A 26,844-nucleotide genomic window follows, 5' to 3' on the forward strand; every position below is an offset into this window, starting at 1 on the left:
AACCTAAACCAAAAATAAATTCATTGACGATTAAAAAAAAAAAAATCTGAATAATTTTATGAGAAATTTATGTTCATTTTCAATTGAATGACAGAAAAAAACATTTTTACGACAAACTTCTAATATTGAAAAAAAAAATAGTAGTTTTGGGTGTATTAGCTCCTAATTTTTCAATAATCAAGTAGCAATATTACAACAAAAAATGTCGTAATTTAAATATTTTGAATTTTAAGTCGATAAAATCGAAACCTAAACCAAAAATAAATTCATTGACGATTAAAAAAAAAAAAATCTGAATCATTTTATGAGAAATTTATGTTCATTTTCAATTGAATGACAGAAAAAAAAGATTTTACGACAAACTTCTAATATAGAAAAAAAAAATAGTAGTTTTGGGTGTATTAGGTCCTAATTTTTCAATAATCAAGTAGCAATATTACAACAAAACATTTCGTAATTTAAATATTTTGAATTTTAAGTCGATAAAATCGAAACCTAAACCAAAAATAAATTCATTGACGATTAAAAAAAAAAAATCTGAATAATTTTATGAGAAATTTATGTTAATTTTCAATTGAATGACAGAAAAAAACATTTTTACGACAAACTTCTAATATTAAAAAAAAAATAGTAGTTTTGGGTGTATTAGCTCCTAATTTTTCAATAATCAAGTAGCAATATTACAAGAAAAAATGTCGTAATTTAAATAAATATTTTGAATTCTACGTGGATAAAATCGAAACCTAGTCCAAAAATAAATTTGACGATTAAAAAAAAAAATTTGAATAATTTTATGAAAAAATATGTTAATTTTCAACTGAATGACAGAAAAAAAAGATTTTACGACAACAAACTTCTAATATTAAAAAAAATAGTAGTTTTGGGTGTATTAGCTCCTAATTTTTCAATAATCAAGTAGCAATATTACAACAAAACATTTCGTAATTTAAATAAATATTTTGAATTCTACGTGGATAAAATCGAAACCTAATCCAAAAATAAATGTATTGACGATTTTTAAAAAATAAATCTAAAATCTGAATATTTTATGACAAAATGTTAATTTTCAATTGAATGACAGAAAAAAAGATTTTACGACAACAAACTTCAAATATTGAAAAAAAATTAGTAGTTTTGGGTGTATTAGGTCCTAATTTTTCAATAATCAAGTAGCAATATTACAACAACAAAAAATGTCGTAATTTAAATAAATATTTTGAATTTTACGTGGATAAAATCGAAACCTAATCCAAAAATAAATTCATTGACGATTAAAAAAAATAAAAAATCTGAATAATTTTATGAGAAAATATGTTCATTTTCAATTGAATGACAGAAAAAAAAGATTTTACGACAAACTTCTAATATAGAAAAAAAAAATAGTAGTTTTGGGTGTATTAGGTCCTAATTTTTCAATAATCAAGTAGCAATATTACAACAAAAAATTTCGTAATTTAAATATTTTGAATTTTAAGTCGATAAAATCGAAACCTAAACCAAAAATAAATTCATTGACAATTAAAAAAAAAAATCTGAATAATTTTATGAGAAATTTATGTTCATTTTCAATTGAATGACAGAAAAAAACATTTTTACGACAAACTTCTAATATTGAAAAAAAAAGAAGTAGTTTTGGGTGTATTAGCTCCTAATTTTTCAATAATCAAGTAGCAATATTACAACAAAAAATGTCGTAATTTAAATAAATATTTTGAATTCTACGTGGATAAAATCGAAACCTAGTCCAAAAATAAATTTGACGATTAAAAAAAAAAATCTGAATAATTTTATGAAAAAATATGTTGATTTTCAACTGAATGACAGAAAAAAAAGATTTTACGACAAACTTCTAATATAGAAAAAAAAAAATAGTAGTTTTGGGTGTATTAGGTCCTAATTTTTCAATAATCAAGTAGCAATATTACAACAAAAAATTTCGTAATTTAAATATTTTGAATTTTAAGTCGATAAAATCAAAACCTAAACCAAAAATAAATTCATTGACGATTAAAAAAAAAAAAATCTGAATAATTTTATGAGAAATTTATGTTCATTTTCAATTGAATGACAGAAAAAAACATTTTTACGACAAACTTCTAATATTGAAAAAAAAAAAGTAGTTTTGGGTGTATTAGCTCCTAATTTTTCAATAATCAAGTAGCAATATTACAACAAAAAATGTCGTAATTTAAATAAATATTTTGAATTCTACGTGGATAAAATCGAAACCTAGTCCAAAAATAAATTTGACGATTAAAAAAAAAAATCTGAATAATTTTATGAAAAAATATGTTAATTTTCAACTGAATGACAGAAAAAAAAGATTTTACGACAACAAACTTCTAATATTAAAAAAAATAGTAGTTTTGGGTGTATTAGCTGCTAATTTTTCAATAATCAAGTAGCAATATTACAACAAAACATTTCATAATTTAAATAAATATTTTGAATTCTACGTGGATAAAATCGAAACCTAATCCAAAAATAAATGTATTGACGATTTTTAAAAAATAAATTTAAAATCTGAATATTTTATGACAAAATGTTAATTTTCAATTGAATGACAGAAAAAAACGATTTTACGACAACAAACTTCAAATATTGAAAAAAAATTAGTAGTTTTGGGTGTATTAGGTCCTAATTTTTCAATAATCAAGTAGCAATATTACAACAACAAAAAATTTCGTAATTTAAATAAATATTTTGAATTCGACGTGGATAAAATCGAAACCTAATCCAAAAATGTATTTATTGACGATTAATAAAAAAAAATTTGAATAATTTTATGACAAAATATGTGAATTTCCAATTGAATGACAGAAAAAAAAGATTTTACGACAACAAACTTCTAATATTGAAAAAAATATATATAGTAGTTTTGGGTGTATTAGGTCCTAATTTTTCAATAATCAAGTAGCAATATTCCAACAAAAAATGTCGTAATTTAAATAAACATTTTGAATTCCACGTGGATAAAGTGGAAACCTAATCCAAAAATAAATTCATTGACGATTAAAAAAAAATCTGAATAATTTTATGAGAAAATATGTTAATTTTCAATTTTATGACAGAAAAAAAAGATGGTACGACAATATTCTAATATTAAAAAAAAAAAAAAGGAGTTTTTGGTGAAATAGGTCCGAATTTTTCAATAATCAATTAGTAATATTACAAAAAAATGTGTAATTTAAAGAAATATTTTTAATTCTACGTGGATAAAATTAAAAAAAATAAGTCATTGGTAGTTCATGGGGATGTGCATGAGTATGTGGACCTAATGATGCGTTTTATGTCACTTGGCGTCAGTGGCTAATCAGTGCGCATGTCATTGAGAGGTCTGTTACCATGGCAACATCACAACCGACGAACGCAGATCAATAGGCCTGGATTTGGAGAGGGGTGAGGCCTTATGTTTACACTCAGAAAATGTTGCAGTCCAGAAAGATGAGTTTGGCTGAGGCCAGTGAAATGCGTTCGTCGGTTGTGATGTCGCCGTGGTAACAGACCTCTCTGACATGCGCGCTGATTGGCCACTGACGCCAAGTGACATAAAACGCATCATTAGGTCCACGTACTCGTGCACATCCCCATGAACACATCTAATTCTCACCCGTGCTGCCTGCTTTATACAGAGCGACAGGTGATTAGATAACAAGGCCCAGGTGGGCCATCTACGCACCTGGCGCTGACTTCAAGGCCGGTCCTGGCACACCCCGCCTCGCTGCAGGCCCGCAGGCCACGCCCCCTCCACATACATATAAAACAATCACTGTAAAAATGATCATTTAAGGGAAGAATGTAATAGAAAATATCAATACAAAGTGTCAAGACAGAATAAACTCTGCTGCTGCAGCAACAGAGATACAGTCTATAAGATATATAGCTATCTAATGTATTCATACATTGTTTATGTAGGATATACGCATGTATATATAACCTAATCATATTATTTCTTGAATTTAAAAATAGCTGACTGGTTTTTTCCCCCTTCTCTGGGATTATATTCCCAGTTTTGATCTCGGACGTCTGGTCACTTATAGCATATAAGAATATTCTATTACTGTTAAGCAAACTATGAATAACAAAACACGCCAAAACATGTGTCCTTTATCATAGCTACATGTATGACAAAAAAGCCGCGTGAAAATCAGTGGTATTCAGTGAGGTAAGATGAATGGTTGTCAGGTTTGTCACTGACAGTTTAGTTATGTTTTGGTTTTTCCTCTGTTTGTTTTGATTTCCTGTCAGCGCTCTTATTTTGGTTCAGTTTCCTGCTTTTCTCCCTGAGCGCTGTTTCCCCCCCTCAGCTGCGGCTGATTGGCACCTGGCCACACCTGGTGTCAATCAGCCGGCTGCTATTTAGACTGGAGGGCAAAGCAGGTCTAAATAGCAGCCGGCTGATTGACACCAGGTGTGGCCAGGTGCCAATCAGCCGCAGCTGAGGGGAAACCACGCTCAGGGAGAAAAGCAGGAAACTGAACCAAAATAAGAGCGCTGACAGGAAATCAAAACAAACAGAGGAAAAACCAAAACATAACTAAACTGTCAGTGACAGTTCATTGCTCCTGCCAAATGAATTGCGACTTGAGTGGAGCGGATCACCACTCCAAGATGGCGGCCCCGCGTCTCGTCAGCGCCAGTAGGCAGTAGCGCTCGAGTCAGTCACAGTGTCATATGTTGGTATTTCACTAGTGCTAACTGTTAGCATGTTAGTATTGTTGTTATTCCCTGGGGACACAAAGGCAGCAATGTGGGATGGTCCTTACTGTATGCAATCAGAATGTTCCTACTGTACCTCAAAGGTCTTGAGAGGAGACCTGAAACCAGCCATAGAGACCCACGAGATGCTCTATCAAGTCACCAAGCAGCACAAGTTTCTCCCAGAGGTACAAGAAAAAGCACATCAGTGAGATCAGTGTGAAGGGATTCGAAATGTACAAACCCCGTTTCCATATGAGTTGGGAAATTGTGTTAGATGTAAATATAAACGGAATACAATGATTTGCAAATCCTTTTCAACCCATATTCAGTTGAATATGCTACAAAGACAACATATTTGATGTTCAAACTGATAAACTTTTTTTTTGTGCAAATAATCATTAACTTTAGAATTTGATGCCAGCAACACGTGACAAAGAAGTTGGGAAAGGTGGCAATAAATACTGATAAAGTTGAGGAATGCTCTTCAAACACTTATTTGGAACATCCCACAGGTGAACAGGCAAATTGGGAACAGGTGGGTGCCATGTTTGGGTATAAAAGTAGATTCCATGAAATGCTCAGTCATTCACAAACAAGGATGGGGCGAGGGTCACCACTTTGTCAACAAATGCGTGAGAAAATTGTTGAACAGTTTAAGAAAAACCTTTCTCAACCAGCTATTGCAAGGAATTTAGGGATTTCACCATCTACGCTCCGTAATATCATCAAAGGGTTCAGAGAATCTGGAGAAATCACTGCACGTAAGCAGCTAAGCCCGTGACCTTCGATCCCTCAGGCTGTACTGCATCAACAAGCGACATCAGTGTGTAAAGGATATCACCACATGGGCTCAGGAACACTTCAGAAACCCACTGTCAGTAACTACAGTTGGTCGCTACATCTGTAAGTGCAAGTTAAAACTCGCTTATGCAAGGCGAAAACCGTTTATCAACAACACCCAGAAACGCCGTCGGCTTCGCTGGGCCTGAGCTCATCTAAGATGGACTGATACAAAGTGGAAAAGTGTTCTGTGGTCTGACGAGTCCACATTTCAAATTGTTTTTGGAAACTGTGGACGTCCTGTCCTCCGGACCAAAGAGGAAAAGAGCCATCCGGATTGTTATAGGCGCAAAGTTGAAAAGCCAGCATGTGTGATGGTATGGGGGTGTATTAGTGCCCAAGACATGGGTAACTTACACGTCTGTGAAGGCGCCATTAATGCTGAAAGGTACATACAGGTTTTGGAGCAACATATGTTGCCATCCAAGCAACGTTACCATGGACGCCCCTGCTTATTTCAGCAAGACAACGCCAAGCCACGTGTTACATCAACGTGGCTTCATAGTAAAAGAGTGCGGGTACTAGACTGGCCTGTCTGTAGTCCAGACCTGTCTTCCATTGAAAATGTGTGGTGCATTATGAAGCCTAAAATAGCACAACGGAGACCCCCGGACTGTTGAACAACTTAAGCTGTACATCAAGCAAGAATGGGAAAGAATTCCACCTGAGAAGCTTCAAAAATGTGTCTCCTCAGTTCCCAAACCTTTACTGAGTGTTGTTAAAAGGAAAGGCCATGTAACACAGTGGTGAACATGCCCTTTCCCAACTACTTTGGCACGTGTCGCAGCCATGAAATTCTAAGTTAATTATTATTTGCAAAAATGAGTTTGAGTTTGAACATCAAATATGTTGTCTTTGTAGTGCATTCAATTGAAAATGGGTTGAAAAGGATTTGCACATCATTGTATTCCGTTTATATTTACATCTAACACAATTTCCCAACTCATATGGAAACGGGGTTTGTAATTTTTTCCTGCCAGGCTTTCACCACCGAGTTCCGCGTTCACTGGGGCCAACACCTCCTGAGGCCAGAGTTTGCAGAAAGCACCTACTACCTCTACAAGGTGACTGGTCCAAGAAAGCAAGCGGCTGTACGCCCTCTAAGACCAAGGTTGTCCTCCCGCAGGCCACTGGCGACCCCTACTACCTCAGGGTGGGACAGTCCATCGCCGAGAAACTCAACGCTTACGCCAGAGTGCCTTGTGGCTTTGCCGCCGTGCAAGACGTTCGCACTGGGACGCACGAAGACAGGTAGCGTCTGCACCCCCTTTTTAACAAACAAGGACTGCTCGCTGAAGTCGTCCATCTATAGTCCGTAGTTTCCGGACTATAGAGCGCACCGGTATATAAGCCGCACCCACTACATTTTAGAAGAAAAAAGTATTTTCCCATCTATTAGTCGCACCGGACTGTATATACGTTGTGAAATGAGTTATTTACACAAAAATATTTTGTGAATGTTTATTTACATACCTTAATGGGGACGGCGTGGCGCGGTTGGGAGAGTGGCCGTGTCAGCAACCTGGGGGTTCCTGGTTCAATCCCCACCTTCTACCAACCTCGTCACGTCCGTTGTGTCCTTAAGCAAGACACTTCACCCTTGCTCCTGATGGGTCGTGGTGAGGGCCTTGCATGGCTGCTCCCGCCATCAGTGTGTGAATGGGTGAATGTGGAAATAGTGTCAAAGCGCTTTGAGTACCTTGAAGGTAGAAAAGCGCTATACAAGTATAACCCATTTACCATTAATTGTTTCCAAACCGTGTCTGTAATATGGCAGTAAAACGGCTGATCAAACAAAACAGAAGTCATGGTCATGGACCCACCAGCTGCGCAAGCTAGCTCTCCAATCAGCTAAACGGAATCCGCATTCACCCAGCAGCACCCGCAGTGGGCGAACTCGCCCAAAAATGGTGCCATAAAACAAACAATAACACACCTTTTTAAGCGTCTTTGCATGTATTTAATGAAAGCTATTTGCTTTATGGCCGTCAGCGAAAAAAAATCCATAAATTAGCCGCGCTGTTTTAAAGGCCGCAGGGTTCAAAGTGAAGGCAAAAAGTAGCGGCTTATAGTTTGGAATTTCCGGTCCATTGCTAAGGTTAAAGTACCAATGATTGTCACACACACACTAGGTGTGGCGAAATTATTCTCTGCATTTGACCCATCACCCTTGATCACCCCCTGGGAGGTGAGGGGAGCAGTGAGCAGCAGCGGTGGCCACGCTCGGGAATAATTTTTGGCGATTTAACCCCCAATTCCAACCCTTGATGCTGAGTGCCAAGCAGGGAGGTAATGGCTCCCATTTTTATAGTCTTTGGTATGACTCGGCCGGGGTTTGAACTCACGACCTACCCATCTCAGGGCGGACACTTTAACCACAAGGCCACTGAGTAGGTGCTACTCTGTATGTGAAGACTTGTGTTTCTCTGATGCGCAGGATGGACTCCTTCTTTCTGGCAGAGATGTTCAAATACTTGTACCTGCTGTTCACGGAGAAGACGCAGCTGCCCATCGACATTGACGACTACATCTTCACCACGGAAGCCCACCTGCTGCCCGTGTCGCTCTCCACCACGCAGCCATCTTGTCACGGCAACACAACGGTCAGTATGTCTCATCACTGGGGCTGTGGACCGTCCCATTCCTGGAGGGTCCGTGTATCTTCCGCTCATTCTATTTCCACGCTGCAAAAAGTCAGTGTTCAAAAACAAGAAAAAAATAAATAAAAATTAGGGGTATTTTATTTGAACTAAGCAAAAGTATCTGCCAATGGAACAAGAAAATTTGGCTTGTCAAGACTTTCCAAAACAATTAAAATTAGCTAACCTCAATGAACCCAAAAATTCCTTAAAATAAGTATATTCTCACTAATAACAAGTGCACTTTTCTTGGTAGAAAAAAAAAGAGACCTTTTTGCTCAATATGTTGAAAAATATTCTTAAATTAAGTAAATGCTAGTGCCATTATCTTGACATAATGATAGGAATTTTTTTTTCATGCTTGAAGTAAGAAATTATTACTTTAAAAAAGTAGTTTTATACTTGTGAGTGTTAATGACACAACTTTGCATCAGTTGATATTCTAGTTTCAAGCATGTTTTACTCAATATAGGTCATCAAATCTCAGCAATAAGCTGTATTATCTTACAGAGATCATATAGGACCAAAACCCTTAAAACAAGTAAAACACTCTAACATCAAATCTGCTTAGTGAGAATAATTATCTTATCAGACAAAAAATAAGCAAATATCACCCTTATTTGACATATTTAACCTTACTTAGATTTCAGTTTTTGCAGTGCAATTCTTAAATGCAAATCAAAAAGCTAATTTCGGGCCATTTTTTCCATTTTTAATTTCTGAAGCAAAAGTTGAACAACTATTTAATGCCACTTTTTTAAAAACGACGATAGGACTCCCGCTGAACAAATATGTTAGCGTTATGCTAAAAACATGCTAAACACAAAGGAAAAGCTAAAATACTGCTTCCGGTTCAATTTGTCATTACACAGATAACCACGCATTTTTGCATTTTGGATGAACATATATTGGATTTTTTTGTGTTTGTCCGGAAAAATAAAAGGAAAACGGCACAAGATCCAATTTTATGGCAATTGTCAGGTTCAAACACTGATGACATCGATGAAACAGACGAGAAGCAAGGAATCATGCAGAGACAGAGTTCAATTGGGCTCAATTGAGGAGACACGTTTTTTGGGCTGTACTCTAGTTACATATCCAAACTACGTTCTAAAAGTTCAGCCCACGTGCTTCCTCTATTTATTTGGGAGGTCCCTGGTTACATCACTGAAGGGGGTAATCTCGACAGCTCCAGTTAGACACAATATATGATTATACAAAAATGCAAATGTTCTGACAGTCGTGATATCGCCTCGTCTCTGCTCTGTCTGCATCACGGTACTCGATGTTCGGCCTTGGCAGTCAGCAGGCCGATTCTGGAAACAAACACTGATACGAGACTGGCTTGCAATCTTTTAGATTGCCAGCTTTGCACAGACAAAGAAAAATACAATTTCAGCACAATTCATAATAACTATAGCAACGGCCCTTAAGCATAAGAGTTGTGTGATAATATATACATAATTATTCTAACATTTCCCTCCTGTTTATCACATAACTTCTTATCCCTAATAACTTCTTCTTGCTATTTGCAGTTAATAGTTCATTTCTTTAGGGCCAAGTTATGTTTACACTCAGAGTTCAACATCATCATATTTTTATTTTTATTTCTTTTTTGGGGCTCAATTTAATTTATTTAACTTTTATGAAAGTCCACCCTTTTTTGTTCGTTTTAAAATCTGCCATATGTAATAAAAATCGAAAAACGGCCCCATTTTTGTTTTTTGATTTGCGTTTAAGAATTGGAAATAGAATGAACGGAAGGAAGGCACACGGACCCTGGGGCCACGATTCCATTCAAACCTATTCTCGCAATGTATTCGGTATGATAATTATTCTGGTTGCATGAAATAGCATTAAAAACTTTGTTTTAAAAATGAATTCTTATGAAACAAATAGATTTTTTAACATTATGTTTTAATGTAGAATTGCGATTTGGATGGGGATCTATCTTTTTTGTGATATAAAAATGGGACCCGTTACCTCCCTGCCTGGCACTCAGCATCAAAGGTTGGAATTGGGGGTTAAATCACCAAAAATGATTCCCGGGCGCGGCCACCGCTGCTGCTCACTGCTCCCCTCACCTCCCAGGGGGTGGTCAAGGGTGATGGGTCAAATGCAGAGAATAATTTCGCCACACCTAGTGTGTGTGTGTGTGACTATCATTGATTGCTACTTTAACTTTAACTAACTTAATATTGTACGTTTAAGTTTTGTGTCTTCAATGACAACTTTTTAGGACGCTTTTAGAACCAGAACTCAAAGAAATTAATGGGAATATAATTCATCTGTTACAGGGTCAAACTGTCATTTTTAACAAAGTGACATTTAAATATTATTACCTGTCCAGTCTTGCACACACCATGGCCGTCTATTTGTGGGCGTGGCTTACTCACAAATATTCTCTTTAAAACGACAACCTTTTTCTTTTAAACACAAAGTTATTCTATTTTTTTTTTCTTTACAATGTTACAAAATCAGGACGTCGCCTACAGCCACAGCCCGAGAGGCGCTAACTGCAGCATTGGCAGTAGAAATGCAGCGCGTCATCAACCTTTTTGTTCCAGGAGAGTCCCGGCGGCGCCCAGGAAGACGAGCCCTTCACGCACACGTGTCCCAGCACCGAGTCCTTGTTCCCCAACAACCCGACCTTCGCCAAGAGCATCCGCGACAGCTACAAGTACCTGACGGGCGTGGGACGAGCTGTGCACCCCTCACCTGCCAGGTGTGTCCTACTGGCGCCGCCTCTGCTTCTCTACCTTTTACTGACGCCTCTGCTTTGGCGCCGCAGGGAGGCGGACTTCCCGCTCCACGATGGCGGCATGGAGCCTTTGGAGTTCTTGAAGACCATTGGCATCTCTCTCACGCCGCTGGGTGACCTGAGCACAGGAGAGGGCCGAAAGGTAGTCGGATCACTAAGTGTGTACTAGTCGTACTGACACTGACACCTCGACTTTAGTCGGATCACTAAGTGTGTCCTAGTCGTGATGGTGTACTGACACCTCGACTTTAGTTGGATCACTAAGTGTGTCCTAGTCGTGATGGTGTACTGACACCTCGACTTTAGTTGGATCACTAAGTGTGTCCTAGTCGTGATGGTGTACTGACACCTCGACTTTAGTTGGATCACTAAGTGTGTCCTAGTCGTACTGACACTGACACCTGGACTTTAGTCGGATCATTAAGTGTGTCCTAGTCGTACTGACACTGACACCTCGACTTTAGTTGGATCACTAAGTGTGTCCTAGTCGTGATGGTGTACTGACACCTCGACTTTAGTTGGATCACTAAGTGTGTCCTAGTCGTGATGGTGTACTGACACCTCGACTTTAGTTGGATCACTAAGTGTGTCCTAGTCGTGATGGTGTACTGACACCTCGACTTTAGTTGGATCACTAAGTGTGTCCTAGTCGTACTGACACTGACACCTGGACTTTAGTTGGATCACTAAGTGTGTCCTAGTCGTACTGACACTGACCCATGGACTTTAGTCGGATCTTTAAGTGTGTCCTAGTCGTACTGACACTGACACCTGGACTTTAGTCGGATCACTAAGTGTGTCCTAGTCGTGATGGTGTACTGACACCTCGACTTTAGTTTGATCACTAAGTGTGTCCTAGTCGTGATGGTGTACTGACACCTCGACTTTAGTTGGATCACTAAGTGTGTCCTAGTCGTACTGACACTGACACCTGGACTTTAGTCGGATCATTAAGTGTGTCCTAGTCGTACTGACACTGACACCTCGACTTTAGTTGGATCACTAAGTGTGTCCTAGTCGTGATGGTGTACTGACACCTCGACTTTAGTTGGATCACTAAGTGTGTCCTAGTCGTACTGACACTGACCCCTGGACTTTAGTCGGATCATTAAGTGTGTCCTAGTCGTACTGACACTGACACCTGGACTTTAGTCGGATCACTAAGTGTGTCCAAGTCGTACTGACACTGACCCCTGGACTTTAGTCGGATCATTAAGTGTGTCCTAGTCGTACTGACACTGACACCTGGACTTTAGTCGGATCACTAAGTGTGTCCTAGTCGTACTGACACTGACACCTCGACTTTAGTTGGATCACTAAGTGTGTCCTAGTCGTGATGGTGTACTGACACCTCGACTTTAGTTGGATCACTAAGTGTGTCCTAGTCGTACTGACACTGACACCTGGACTTTAGTCGGATCACTAAGTGTGTCCTAGTCGTGATGGTGTACTGACACCTCGACTTTAGTTGGATCACTAAGTGTGTCCTAGTCGTTCTGACACTGACCCATGGACTTTAGTCGGATCACTAAGTGTGTCCTAGTCGTGATGGTGTACTGACACTTCGACTTTAGTTGGATCACTAAGTGTGTCCTAGTCGTGATGGTGTACTGTCACCTCGACTTTAGTTGGATCACTAAGTGTGTCCTAGTCGTACTGACACTGACACCTGGACTTTAGTTGGATCACTAAGTGTGTCCTAGTCGTACTGACACTGACACCTGGACTTTAGTTGGATCACTAAGTGTGTCCTAGTCGTGATGGTGTACTGACACCTCGACTTTAGTTGGATCACTAAGTGTGTCCTAGTCGTGATGGTGTACTGACACCTCGACTTTAGTTGGATCACTAAGTGTGTCCTAGTCGTACTGACACTGACACCTGGACTTTAGTCGGATCACTAAGTGTGTCCTAGTCGTACTGACACTGACACCTGGACTTTAGTGGGATCACTAAGTGTGTCCTAGTCGTGATGGTGTACTGACACCTCGACTTTAGTTGGATCACTAAGTGTGTCCTAGTCGTACTGACACTGACACCTCGACTTTAGTTGGATCACTAAGTGTGTCCTAGTCGTGATGGTGTACTGACACCTCGACTTTAGTTGGATCACTAAGTGTGTCCTAGTCGTACTGACACTGACCCATGGACTTTAGTCTGATCACTAAGTGTGTCCTAGTCGTACTGACATTGACACCTGGACTTTAGTCGGATCACTAAGTGTGTCCTAGTCGTACTGACACTAACACCTGGACTTTAGTCGGATCACTAAGTGTGTCCTAGTCGTACTGACATTGACACCTGGACTTTAGTCGGATCACTAAGTGTGTCCTAGTCGTACTGACACTAACACCTGGACTTTAGTCGGATCACTAAGTGTGTCCTAGTCGTACTGACACTGACACCTGGACTTTAGTCGGATCACTAAGTGTGTACTAGTCGTACTGACACTGACACCTGGACTTTAGTCGGATCACTAAGTGTGTCCTAGTTGTGATGGTGTACTGACACCTCGACTTTAGTTGGATCACTAAGTGTGTCCTAGTCGTACTGACACTGACACCTGGACTTTAGTCGGATCACTAAGTGTGTACTAGTCGTACTGACACTGACACCTGGACTTTAGTCGGATCACTAAGTGTGTCCTAGTTGTGATGGTGTACTGACACTTCGACTTTGGTTGGATCACTAAGTGTGTCCTAGTCGTACTGACACTGACACCTGGACTTTAGTCGGATCACTAAGTGTGTCCTAGTCGTACTGACACTGACACCTCGACTTTAGTTGGATCACTAAGTGTGTCCTAGTCGTGATGGTGTACTGACACCTCGACTTTAGTTGGATCACTAAGTGTGTCCTAGTCGTACTGACACTGACCCATGGACTTTAGTCGGATCACTAAGTGTGTCCTAGTCGTACTGACATTGACACCTGGACTTTAGTCAGATCACTAAGTGTGTCCTAGTCGTACTGACACTAACACCTGGACTTTAGTCGGATCACTAAGTGTGTCCTAGTCGTACTGACACTGACACCTGGACTTTAATCGGATCACTAAGTGTGTCCTAGTCGTACTGACACTAACACCTGGACTTTAGTCGGATCACTAAGTGTGTCCTAGTCGTACTGACACTGACACCTGGACTTTAGTCGGATCACTAAGTGTGTCCTAGTCGTACTGACACTGACACCTGGACTTTAATCGGATCACTAAGTGTGTCCTAGTCGTACTGACACTAACACCTGGACTTTAGTCGGATCACTAAGTGTGTCCTAGTCGTACTGACACTGACACCTGGACTTTAATCGGATCACTAAGTGTGTCCTAGTCGTACTGACACTAACACCTGGACTTTAGTCGGATCACTAAGTGTGTCCTAGTCGTACTGACACTAACACCTGGACTTTAGTCGGATCACTAAGTGTGTCCTAGTCGTACTGACACTGACACCTGGACTTTAATCGGATCACTAAGTGTGTCCTAGTCGTACTGACACTGACACCTGGACTTTAGTCGGATCACTAAGTGTGTCCTAGTCGTACTGACACTGACACCTGGACTTTAGTCGGATCACTAAGTGTGTCCTAGTCGTACTGACATTGACACCTGGACTTTAGTCGGATCACTAAGTGTGTCCTAGTCGTACTGACATTGACACCTGGACTTTAGTCGGATCACTAAGTGTGTCCTAGTCGTACTGACACTAACACCTGGACTTTAGTCGGATCACTAAGTGTGTCCTAGTCGTACTGACATTGACACCTGGACTTTAGTCGGATCACTAAGTGTGTCCTAGTCGTACTGACACTAACACCTGGACTTTAGTCGGATCACTAAGTGTGTCCTAGTCGTACTGACATTGACACCTGGACTTTAGTCGGATCACTAAGTGTGTCCTAGTCGTACTGACACTGACACCTCGACTTTAGTTGGATCACTAAGTGTGTCCTAGTCGTACTGACACTGACACCTGGACTTTAATCGGATCACTAAGTGTGTCCTAGTCGTACTGACACTAACACCTGGACTTTAGTCGGATCACTAAGTGTGTCCTAGTCGTACTGACATTGACACCTGGACTTTAGTCGGATCACTAAGTGTGTCCTAGTCGTACTGACACTAACACCTGGACTTTAGTCGGATCACTAAGTGTGTCCTAGTCGTACTGACACTGACACCTGGACTTTAGTCGGATCACTAAGTGTGTACTAGTCGTACTGACACTGACACCTGGACTTTAGTCGGATCACTAAGTGTGTCCTAGTTGTGATGGTGTACTGACACCTCGACTTTAGTTGGATCACTAAGTGTGTCCTAGTCGTACTGACACTGACACCTGGACTTTAGTCGGATCACTAAGTGTGTACTAGTCGTACTGACACTGACACCTGGACTTTAGTCGGATCACTAAGTGTGTCCTAGTTGTGATGGTGTACTGACACTTCGACTTTGGTTGGATCACTAAGTGTGTCCTAGTCGTACTGACACTGACACCTGGACTTTAGTCGGATCACTAAGTGTGTCCTAGTCCTACTGACACTGACACCTCGACTTTAGTTGGATCACTAAGTGTGTCCTAGTCGTGATGGTGTACTGACACCTCGACTTTAGTTGGATCACTAAGTGTGTCCTAGTCGTACTGACATTGACACCTGGACTTTAGTCAGATCACTAAGTGTGTCCTAGTCGTACTGACACTAACACCTGGACTTTAGTCGGATCACTAAGTGTGTCCTAGTCGTACTGACACTGACACCTGGACTTTAATCGGATCACTAAGTGTGTCCTAGTCGTACTGACACTAACACCTGGACTTTAGTCGGATCACTAAGTGTGTCCTAGTCGTACTGACACTGACACCTGGACTTTAGTCGGATCACTAAGTGTGTCCTAGTCGTACTGACACTGACACCTGGACTTTAATCGGATCACTAAGTGTGTCCTAGTCGTACTGACACTAACACCTGGACTTTAGTCGGATCACTAAGTGTGTCCTAGTCGTACTGACACTGACACCTGGACTTTAATCGGATCACTAAGTGTGTCCTAGTCGTACTGACACTAACACCTGGACTTTAGTCGGATCACTAAGTGTGTCCTAGTCGTACTGACACTAACACCTGGACTTTAGTCGGATCACTAAGTGTGTCCTAGTCGTACTGACACTGACACCTGGACTTTAATCGGATCACTAAGTGTGTCCTAGTCGTACTGACACTGACACCTGGACTTTAGTCGGATCACTAAGTGTGTCCTAGTCGTACTGACACTGACACCTGGACTTTAGTCGGATCACTAAGTGTGTCCTAGTCGTACTGACATTGACACCTGGACTTTAGTCGGATCACTAAGTGTGTCCTAGTCGTACTGACATTGACACCTGGACTTTAATCGGATCACTAAGTGTGTCCTAGTCGTACTGACATTGACACCTGGACTTTAGTCGGATCACTAAGTGTGTCCTAGTCGTACTGACACTGACACCTGGACTTTAATCGGATCACTAAGTGTGTCCTAGTCGTACTGACACTGACACCTGGACTTTAGTTGGATCACTAAGTGTGTCCTAGTCGTACTGACATTGACACCTGGACTTTAGTCGGATCACTAAGTGTGTCCTAGTCGTACTGACACTGACACCTCGACTTTAGTCGGATCACTAAGTGTGTCCTAGTCGTGATGGTGTACTGACACCTCGACTTTAGTTGGATCACTAAGTGTGTCCTAGTCGTGATGGTGTACTGACACCTCGACTTTAGTTGGATCACTAAGTGTGTCCTAGTCGTACTGACACTGACACCTGGACTTTAGTCGGATCACTAAGTGTGTCCTAGTCGTGATGGTGTACTGACACCTCGACTTTAGTTGGATCACTAAGTGTGTCCTAGTCGTTCTGACACTGACCCATGGACTTTAGTCGGATCACTAAGTGTGTCCTAGTCGTGATGGTGTACTGACACTTCGACTTTAGTTGGATCACTAAGTGTGTCCTAGTCGTGATGGTGTACTGTCACCTCGACTTTAGTTGGATCACTAAGTGTGTCCTAGTCGTACTGACACTGACACCTGGACTTTAGTTGGATCACTAAGTGTGTCCTAGTCGTACTGACACTGACACCTGGACTTTAGTTGGATCACTAAGTGTGTCCTAGTCGTGATGGTGTACTGACACCTCGACTTTAGTTGGATCACTAAGTGTGTCCTAGTCGTGATGGTGTACTGACACCTCGACTTTAGTTGGATCACTAAGTGTGTCCTAGTCGTACTGACACTGACACCTGGACTTTAGTCGGATCACTAAGTGTGTCCTAGTCGTACTGACACTGACACCTGGACTTTAGTGGGATCACTAAGTGTGTCCTAGTCGTGATGGTGTACTGACACCTCGACTTTAGTTGGATCACTAAGTGTGTCCTAGTCGTACTGACACTGACACCTCGACTTTAGTTGGATCACTAAGTGTGTCCTAGTCGTGATGGTGTACTGACACCTCGACTTTAGTTGGATCACTAAGTGTGTCCTAGTCGTACTGACACTGACCCATGGACTTTAGTCTGATCACTAAGTGTGTCCTAGTCGTACTGACATTGACACCTGGACTTTAGTCGGATCACTAAGTGTGTCCTAGTCGTACTGACACTAACACCTGGACTTTAGTCGGATCACTAAGTGTGTCCTAGTCGTACTGACATTGACACCTGGACTTTAGTCGGATCACTAAGTGTGTCCTAGTCGTACTGACACTAACACCTGGACTTTAGTCGGATCACTAAGTGTGTCCTAGTCGTACTGACACTGACACCTGGACTTTAGTCGGATCACTAAGTGTGTACTAGTCGTACTGACACTGACACCTGGACTTTAGTCGGATCACTAAGTGTGTCCTAGTTGTGATGGTGTACTGACACCTCGACTTTAGTTGGATCACTAAGTGTGTCCTAGTCGTACTGACACTGACACCTGGACTTTAGTCGGATCACTAAGTGTGTACTAGTCGTACTGACACTGACACCTGGACTTTAGTCGGATCACTAAGTGTGTCCTAGTTGTGATGGTGTACTGACACTTCGACTTTGGTTGGATCACTAAGTGTGTCCTAGTCGTACTGACACTGACACCTGGACTTTAGTCGGATCACTAAGTGTGTCCTAGTCGTACTGACACTGACACCTCGACTTTAGTTGGATCACTAAGTGTGTCCTAGTCGTGATGGTGTACTGACACCTCGACTTTAGTTGGATCACTAAGTGTGTCCTAGTCGTACTGACACTGACCCATGGACTTTAGTCGGATCACTAAGTGTGTCCTAGTCGTACTGACATTGACACCTGGACTTTAGTCAGATCACTAAGTGTGTCCTAGTCGTACTGACACTAACACCTGGACTTTAGTCGGATCACTAAGTGTGTCCTAGTCGTACTGACACTGACACCTGGACTTTAATCGGATCACTAAGTGTGTCCTAGTCGTACTGACACTAACACCTGGACTTTAGTCGGATCACTAAGTGTGTCCTAGTCGTACTGACACTGACACCTGGACTTTAGTCAGATCACTAAGTGTGTCCTAGTCGTACTGACACTGACACCTGGACTTTAATCGGATCACTAAGTGTGTCCTAGTCGTACTGACACTAACACCTGGACTTTAGTCGGATCACTAAGTGTGTCCTAGTCGTACTGACACTGACACCTGGACTTTAATCGGATCACTAAGTGTGTCCTAGTCGTACTGACACTAACACCTGGACTTTAGTCGGATCACTAAGTGTGTCCTAGTCGTACTGACACTAACACCTGGACTTTAGTCGGATCACTAAGTGTGTCCTAGTCGTACTGACACTGACACCTGGACTTTAATCGGATCACTAAGTGTGTCCTAGTCGTACTGACACTGACACCTGGACTTTAGTCGGATCACTAAGTGTGTCCTAGTCGTACTGACACTGACACCTGGACTTTAGTCGGATCACTAAGTGTGTCCTAGTCGTACTGACATTGACACCTGGACTTTAGTCGGATCACTAAGTGTGTCCTAGTCGTACTGACATTGACACCTGGACTTTAGTCGGATCACTAAGTGTGTCCTAGTCGTACTGACACTAACACCTGGACTTTAGTCGGATCACTAAGTGTGTCCTAGTCGTACTGACATTGACACCTGGACTTTAGTCGGATCACTAAGTGTGTCCTAGTCGTACTGACACTAACACCTGGACTTTAGTCGGATCACTAAGTGTGTCCTAGTCGTACTGACATTGACACCTGGACTTTAGTCGGATCACTAAGTGTGTCCTAGTCGTACTGACACTGACACCTCGACTTTAGTTGGATCACTAAGTGTGTCCTAGTCGTACTGACACTGACACCTGGACTTTAATCGGATCACTAAGTGTGTCCTAGTCGTACTGACACTAACACCTGGACTTTAGTCGGATCACTAAGTGTGTCCTAGTCGTACTGACATTGACACCTGGACTTTAGTCGGATCACTAAGTGTGTCCTAGTCGTACTGACACTAACACCTGGACTTTAGTCGGATCACTAAGTGTGTCCTAGTCGTACTGACACTGACACCTGGACTTTAGTCGGATCACTAAGTGTGTACTAGTCGTACTGACACTGACACCTGGACTTTAGTCGGATCACTAAGTGTGTCCTAGTTGTGATGGTGTACTGACACCTCGACTTTAGTTGGATCACTAAGTGTGTCCTAGTCGTACTGACACTGACACCTGGACTTTAGTCGGATCACTAAGTGTGTACTAGTCGTACTGACACTGACACCTGGACTTTAGTCGGATCACTAAGTGTGTCCTAGTTGTGATGGTGTACTGACACTTCGACTTTGGTTGGATCACTAAGTGTGTCCTAGTCGTACTGACACTGACACCTGGACTTTAGTCGGATCACTAAGTGTGTCCTAGTCCTACTGACACTGACACCTCGACTTTAGTTGGATCACTAAGTGTGTCCTAGTCGTGATGGTGTACTGACACCTCGACTTTAGTTGGATCACTAAGTGTGTCCTAGTCGTACTGACATTGACACCTGGACTTTAGTCAGATCACTAAGTGTGTCCTAGTCGTACTGACACTAACACCTGGACTTTAGTCGGATCACTAAGTGTGTCCTAGTCGTACTGACACTGACACCTGGACTTTAATCGGATCACTAAGTGTGTCCTAGTCGTACTGACACTAACACCTGGACTTTAGTCGGATCACTAAGTGTGTCCTAGTCGTACTGACACTGACACCTGGACTTTAGTCGGATCACTAAGTGTGTCCTAGTCGTACTGACACTGACACCTGGACTTTAATCGGATCACTAAGTGTGTCCTAGTCGTACTGACACTAACACCTGGACTTTAGTCGGATCACTAAGTGTGTCCTAGTCGTACTGACACTGACACCTGGACTTTAATCGGATCACTAAGTGTGTCCTAGTCGTACTGACACTAACACCTGGACTTTAGTCGGATCACTAAGTGTGTCCTAGTCGTACTGACACTGACACCTGGACTTTAATCGGATCACTAAGTGTGTCCTAGTCGTACTGACACTGACACCTGGACTTTAGTCGGATCACTAAGTGTGTCCTAGTCGTACTGACACTGACACCTGGACTTTAGTCGGATCACTAAGTGTGTCCTAGTCGTACTGACATTGACACCTGGACTTTAATCGGATCACTAAGTGTGTCCTAGTCGTACTGACATTGACACCTGGACTTTAGTCGGATCACTAAGTGTGTCCTAGTCGTACTGACACTGACACCTGGACTTTAATCGGATCACTAAGTGTGTCCTAGTCGTACTGACACTGACACCTGGACTTTAGTTGGATCACTAAGTGTGTCCTAGTCGTACTGACATTGACACCTGGACTTTAGTCGGATCACTTAGTGTGTCCTAGTCGTACTGACACTAACACCTGGACTTTAGTCGGATCACTAAGTGTGTCCTAGTTGTCCTGACATTGACACCTGGACTTTAGTCGGATCACTAAGTGTGTCCTAGTCGTACTGACACTGACACCTGGACTTTAATCGGATCACTAAGTGTGTCCTAGTCGTACTGACACTAACACCTGGACTTTAATCGGATCACTAAGTGTGTCCTAGTCGTACTGACACTAACATCTGGACTTTAATCGGATCACTAAGTGTGTCCTAGTCGTACTGACACTAACACCTGGACTTTAGTCGGATCACTAAGTGTGTACTAGTCGTACTGACACTGACACCTGGACTTTAGTCGGATCACTAAGTGTGTCCTAGTCGTACTGACACTAACACCTGGACTTTAGTCGGTTAACTAAGTGTGTCCTAGTCGTACTGACATTGACACCTGGACTTTAGTCGGATCACTAAGTGTGTCCTAGTAGTACTGACACTAACTCCTGGACTTTAATTTGATCACTAAGTGTGTCCTAGTCGTACTGACACTAACACCTGGACTTTAATCGGATCACTAAGTGTGTCCTAGTCGTACTGACATTGACACCTGGACTTTAGTTGGATCACTAAGTGTGTCCTAGTCGTACTGACACTAACACCTGGACTTTAGTCGGATCACTAAGTGTGTCCTAGTCGTACTGACATTGACACCTGGACTTTAATCGGATCACTAAGTGTGTCCTAGTCGTACTGACACTGACACCTGGACTTTAGTCGGATCACTAAGTGTGTCCTAGTCGTGATGGTGTGCTGACACCTGGACTTTAATCGGATCACTAAGTGTGTCCTAGTCGTACTGACACTGACACCTGGACTTTAGTCGGATCACTAAGTGTGTCCTAGTCGTACTGACACTGACACCTGGACTTTAGTCGGATCACTAAGTGTGTCCTAGTCGTGATGGTGTGCTCACACCTGGACTTTATGGAACACAGGCGCTGAAGGGAGTGTACCGGGTCCAGCTGGTGGCCAAGGTCAGCACCACGGCGCCGCAGGAGGAGGAGGGGGAGGTGCTGCCTCACGCCGTGCAGCTGATATCGGCTCCTTTCCTGGGCAGGACCGTGCTCACCGCTGCACCCGCCAACTTTGGGCTGGACCTGACCACAAGGGAGCACGGTGTAAGTCCAGTTTCAACACTTACTTCCTTCCATCTTCTCACGGGTCGCGGTGGCAGCAACCTAAGCAGAGAAGCCCAGACTTAACCTCGCCCCATTCCCAGGCCAGCCGGGAGACATAGTTCTGGGTCTTCCCCGTGGTCAGACGTGCCCGAAATACCTCATTTGACTCCTGTCCATGTGGAGGAGCACATACTTATTATTCTGTTTACCTTTTACTTTGACTCCTTTTGCTACCATTTTCCCCAGAGTCATAAAACTTGGTACTTGATATATGCTTACGGTTAGCATTTTAACATAACAATTGTAGCATGCAAACTTATGAAGCTGATTTGACCCTCTTTAAACTATTGTCACTGCCGTACACCTCAGAGGCATTCAAACTTGGTACATAATACATGCTAACTGTTAGCATGCTAACTTTTTCTTTTGCTAATATAACTTAGTACTTGACATATGCTAACTGTTAGCATGTTAAGGTTAGTATGGTAACATGCTAACTTTTCAAGCTACTTTTACACTTTTGAAGCTAATTTAGCTGCCGTGTTCCTCATAGTCATTAAAACTTGGTAAATAATACGTGCTAACTTTTTGGGCATGCTAACTTTTTTTTGGTACTAAATTTCACAATTGTTTACCCCACAGTCATATAACTTGGTACTTGACATATGCTCACTGTTAGCATGCTAAATTTGGTATGGTAACATCAGTGGCGTGCAGTGAGGTTCATGTCTGGTGAGGCACTGACTTCATCACAGTCAGATTTACAAACATATGAACCCTAAATAGTATCTTATTCACCGTGTGATTGGCAGCAGTTAACGGGTTGTGTTTAAAAGCTCATACCAGCATTCTTCCCTGCTTGGCACTCAGCATCAAGGGTTGGAATTGGGGGTTAAATCACCAAAAAATATTCCCGGGCGCGGCGCCGCTGCTGCCCACTGCTCCCCTCACCTCCCAGGGGGTGAACAAGGGATGGGTCAAATGCAGAGGACACATTTCACCACACCTAGTGTGTGTGTGACAATCATTGCTACTTTAACTTAACTCTACACTTACAAACTGTAGCATGCACACAAAAAAGCACATTTAATAAAAAAAACGTTATTATGGTCTTACCTTTACTTATAAGTGCGGGAGCAGTGGTGTTCATGTTGGAAGAGTTGTGAATGAATGAAATATGAAATCCGCGCTGCAGTCTGCAGGTGTACCTAATGTTGTGTCCCTGTTCACGGCTCCTCCGGCGCGCCGCGCGAGCATTGTTGTTTTTACACTTTTTGGCTTCTTGTTAAGTGACTTTTTTTGGGTGGATTCAGTCTTGCACGTGGAGGGTTTGGGTGTGGGCTTTGGTTGGTGTGGCCGCGGCGCTCCCGTCGGAGGTGCATTCTGCGGCGGAGGTGCTTGGCACCAGGAGGCGGGGTTATGAGACGAGCCTCCAGTTTTATGATCGCTCAGCACAAGAAATACGTTACACACCTACAGTTGTTGACAAAATACACTGTACATTATACACCTCAGCTAACTAAACTATGGAAATTTATAATATAATTCATATAGCAATACAGTCTCACTGCACAGCAGGCCAGCAGTTAGCCGAGTCATTGCGCACAATCCATGTTGAGGCACAAATAGTGACGTGCCTCAACTGGCTGCTGCACCGTCTCTTCTCAGTTTTTGAACGGCAAATGTGAAAATAAAAATAAAAATAATCTAAAACTGGTGAAGTTAAATGGAAAATAACTTTAGTATAATCACTGGATACATATAACAATTTAATAATTTTTTTTCTTTTTACTTTTTTTTTCTTTCCATGATGGCAGGTGAGGCCGTGCCTCCCCTGCCTCTAGTGACGGCACGCCACTGGGTAACATGCTAACATTAGCATGATAGCTTTTAAAGCGAATTTTACACTTTTTAAGCAAATTTTGCCGCCATACACCTCAGAGTCTATAAAACCTGGTACGTGATGCATGCTAACTTTTAGCTAACTGTTAGCATGTTAACATTAGAATGGTAGCATGCTAACTTTCTAAGCTCATTTGACACTTTTTAGGCTAATTTCGCTGCCATGCTCCTGTTAGCATGCTAACTTCTTGGGGGGTCGTTTTGAAACCATTTACCCATAGTCATATAACTTGACACTTGACATATGCTAACTTTTTGAGGCTAATTTTGCCGTCGCACACCTCAGAGTCATTAAAACTTGTTACATAATACATGTTAACTGTCAGCATGCTAACTTTTTTTCATTGCTAATTTTGCAAACATTTACCTCACTTGGTACTTGACATATGCTAACATTAAGATGGTAGCATGCTAACTTTTTACACCTTTTAAGATAGTTTCGCTACCGTGACCCTCATAGTCATTAAAACTTGGCACGTGATACATGCTAACTTTTTTTTTTAGCTAATTTTGCTACCTTTTATCCCTGGGTCTTATAACTTGGTGCTTGACATATGCTACCTGTTAGAATGGTAGCATGCCAAAATTCGCATGTTTCATGTTTTAGCTACATTTACACTTTTTAAGCTAATTTCGTTGCCATTAAAACTTGGTACGTAATACATACTGTTTGCATGCTAACTTTGTTATGCTAATTTTGCAACCCTTTACCCCGGAGTCATATAACTTGGTTCTTGACATATGCTAACTGTTAGCATGCCAAAGTTAAAATGGTAGCATGCTAACATTATCATGCTAACTTTTTTTTTGTGCCAATTTTACACTTTTTAAGTTAATTTTGCTGCCGTCACCTCAGTCGTTAAAACTTGGTACGTAATACATGATGTAGCATGCTAACTTTTTTGGGTAATTTTGCCACCCTTTGCCCTAGAGTCATATAACTTGGTACTTGATATATGCTAACTGCACGCATGCTAAAGTTAGAATGCTAACTTTTTAAGCAAATTTGACACTTTTGTTTGCTAATTTTACAGCTGTATACCTCTGTCATATAACTTGCTACGTGATACATGCTAACTTTTTTGGGTAATTTTGCAACCCTTTACCCCAGAGTCATATAACTTGCTACTTGACATATGCTAACTGTTAGCATGCCAAAGTTGAAATGGTAGCATGCTAACATTATCACGCTAACTTTTTTTTGGCCAAATTTACACTTTTTAAGTTAGTTTTGCTGCCGTACACCTCAGTCGTTAAAACTTGGTACGTAATACATGCTAACTTTTTTGGGTAATTTTGCAACCCTTTACCCCAGAGTCATATAACTTGGTACTTGATATATGCTAACTGCACGCATGCTAAAGTTAGAATGCTAACTCCGAAAGCAAATTTTGACTCTTTTGTTTGCTAATTTTACAGCGGTACACCTCAGTCATATAACTTGCTACGTGATACATGCTAACTTTTTTGGGTAATTTTGCCACCCTTTGCCCCAGAGTCATATAACTTGGTACTTGACATATGCTAACTGTTAGCATGCCAAAGTCAAAATGGTAGCATGCTAACGTTATGATGCTAACTTTTTTTTTAGCCAATTTTACACTTTTTAAGTAAATTTTGCTGCCGTACACCTCAGTCGTTAAAACTTGGTACGTAATACATGCTGTAGCATGCTAACTTTTGTGGGTAATTTTGCCACCCTTTGCCCTAGCGTCATATAACTTGGTACTTGATATATGCTAACTGCACGCATGCTAAAGTTACAATGCTAACTTTTTTTTTTTTTTTTGGTTTTGCATGGTAGATCAACCCTTCGCCTCCATGTGAAGTCCACTTGCTATTTTATTGTGTTCCATTCATCTGCCGTGTTGTTATCGAAGCGCATGCTGCTGATTGCAGAAAGTGCCGGCCAATGAGCAAGTGTGTCTCCTGATGTTCCAGGTGAAGGGCAGCCTGGCCAAGGCGCGTCCCTACACGGCCTGCGCTCCGATCCAGAACCCAGCTGAGCTCCGAGGCCACATCGCCCTGGCGCTGCGCGGCGACTGCACCTTCGCCGCCAAAGCTCGCCGGCTCCAGGAGGCCGGCGCCACGGGAGTCGTCTTCATCGGTGAGGACGGTGAAGAGTGTTGGGAAGAACATCTTAGTCAGCGCTTCTTCCCCTGCAGACCAGCGAGCAGGGAGCAGCAGCCAGGAAACGCCGCTCTTCCAGATGGTGGGCGACTCGGACTCGGACTCGGACGCGGGCGTCACCCTGCCTCTGGTGTTCCTGTTCGGCCGCCAGGGCGCCGTGCTCACCGCCGCCTTGGAGGAGCATGAGAAGGTGGACGTGCTGCTGGCGCCCAGAGACAAGCAGCTGGCAGCAGGTGAGGCTCGGCTTCACAACTAAACAAGACCGGCCGGTTTGTCTCTTAGACAAATATTTATTTACACCTCACGGAACTTTCCATTCTCCACGTTGTTGCCGCACACGTACTCCTTTTCTTTTCATCTCTACTTGCTTGTCAAATGATCTCAACTAAATATTGACACTTTATTATTGACTAATAAGTACTAATTTGACAAAAACTACAATATTTTTCTTCAAATACTACAACTTTGTTATTGTAAAATCTTTTTTTCCTCGTATTAATGTCAAATGAACACTTTTCTCATAAAATGACCATTTTATTCTTGATAAAAAGTCAACTTAAATATGACTTTATTCTCAATTGTCATGATTTTAAAATATTCAACTTTAAAATATTATTTTCCTAAATTAAATTATTTTAATATTGCTATTTTATTATTGACAAATTACGACTTAATTTAACAAAAATTTAAGATTTTTTAAAATACTACACGTTTATTTTTATTTTAAAATCTTTTTCTGTCGTATTAATGTCAAATTAACACTTTTCCCATAAAATGAACACTTTATTCTTGA

At 41.5% G+C, this 26,844-nt stretch overlaps 1 protein-coding gene and 1 long non-coding RNA gene across 2 annotated transcripts in view; one reads left to right on the forward strand and one right to left on the reverse strand.

The window, feature by feature from the left end:
- Positions 1-26,844, forward strand: part of si:ch211-282j22.3 (ER degradation-enhancing alpha-mannosidase-like protein 3) — a 49,720-nt gene that overhangs the window by 16,505 nt on the left and 6,371 nt on the right. Inside the window, exons 12-20 of the mRNA XM_062057457.1 lie at positions 4,803-4,886; positions 6,522-6,605; positions 6,668-6,792; positions 7,979-8,144; positions 10,748-10,905; positions 10,972-11,083; positions 21,837-22,019; positions 25,863-26,028; positions 26,087-26,284. Coding sequence (XP_061913441.1) covers positions 4,803-4,886; positions 6,522-6,605; positions 6,668-6,792; positions 7,979-8,144; positions 10,748-10,905; positions 10,972-11,083; positions 21,837-22,019; positions 25,863-26,028; positions 26,087-26,284 — 1,276 coding nt within the window. The remainder of the gene's footprint in view (positions 1-4,802; positions 4,887-6,521; positions 6,606-6,667; positions 6,793-7,978; positions 8,145-10,747; positions 10,906-10,971; positions 11,084-21,836; positions 22,020-25,862; positions 26,029-26,086; positions 26,285-26,844) is intronic.
- On the reverse strand, positions 9,234-26,246 carry LOC133656379 (uncharacterized). Its single transcript, XR_009827134.1, has 3 exons — positions 23,136-26,246; positions 21,855-21,998; positions 9,234-11,059 (listed from the first exon to the last, which is right to left on the reverse strand). It is a non-coding gene; the product is annotated as an uncharacterized LOC133656379 (long non-coding RNA).

The sequence above is a fragment of the Entelurus aequoreus genome, linkage group LG08 (assembly GCF_033978785.1).
Source record: "Entelurus aequoreus isolate RoL-2023_Sb linkage group LG08, RoL_Eaeq_v1.1, whole genome shotgun sequence".
Taxonomy (NCBI): Eukaryota; Metazoa; Chordata; class Actinopteri; order Syngnathiformes; family Syngnathidae; genus Entelurus; species Entelurus aequoreus.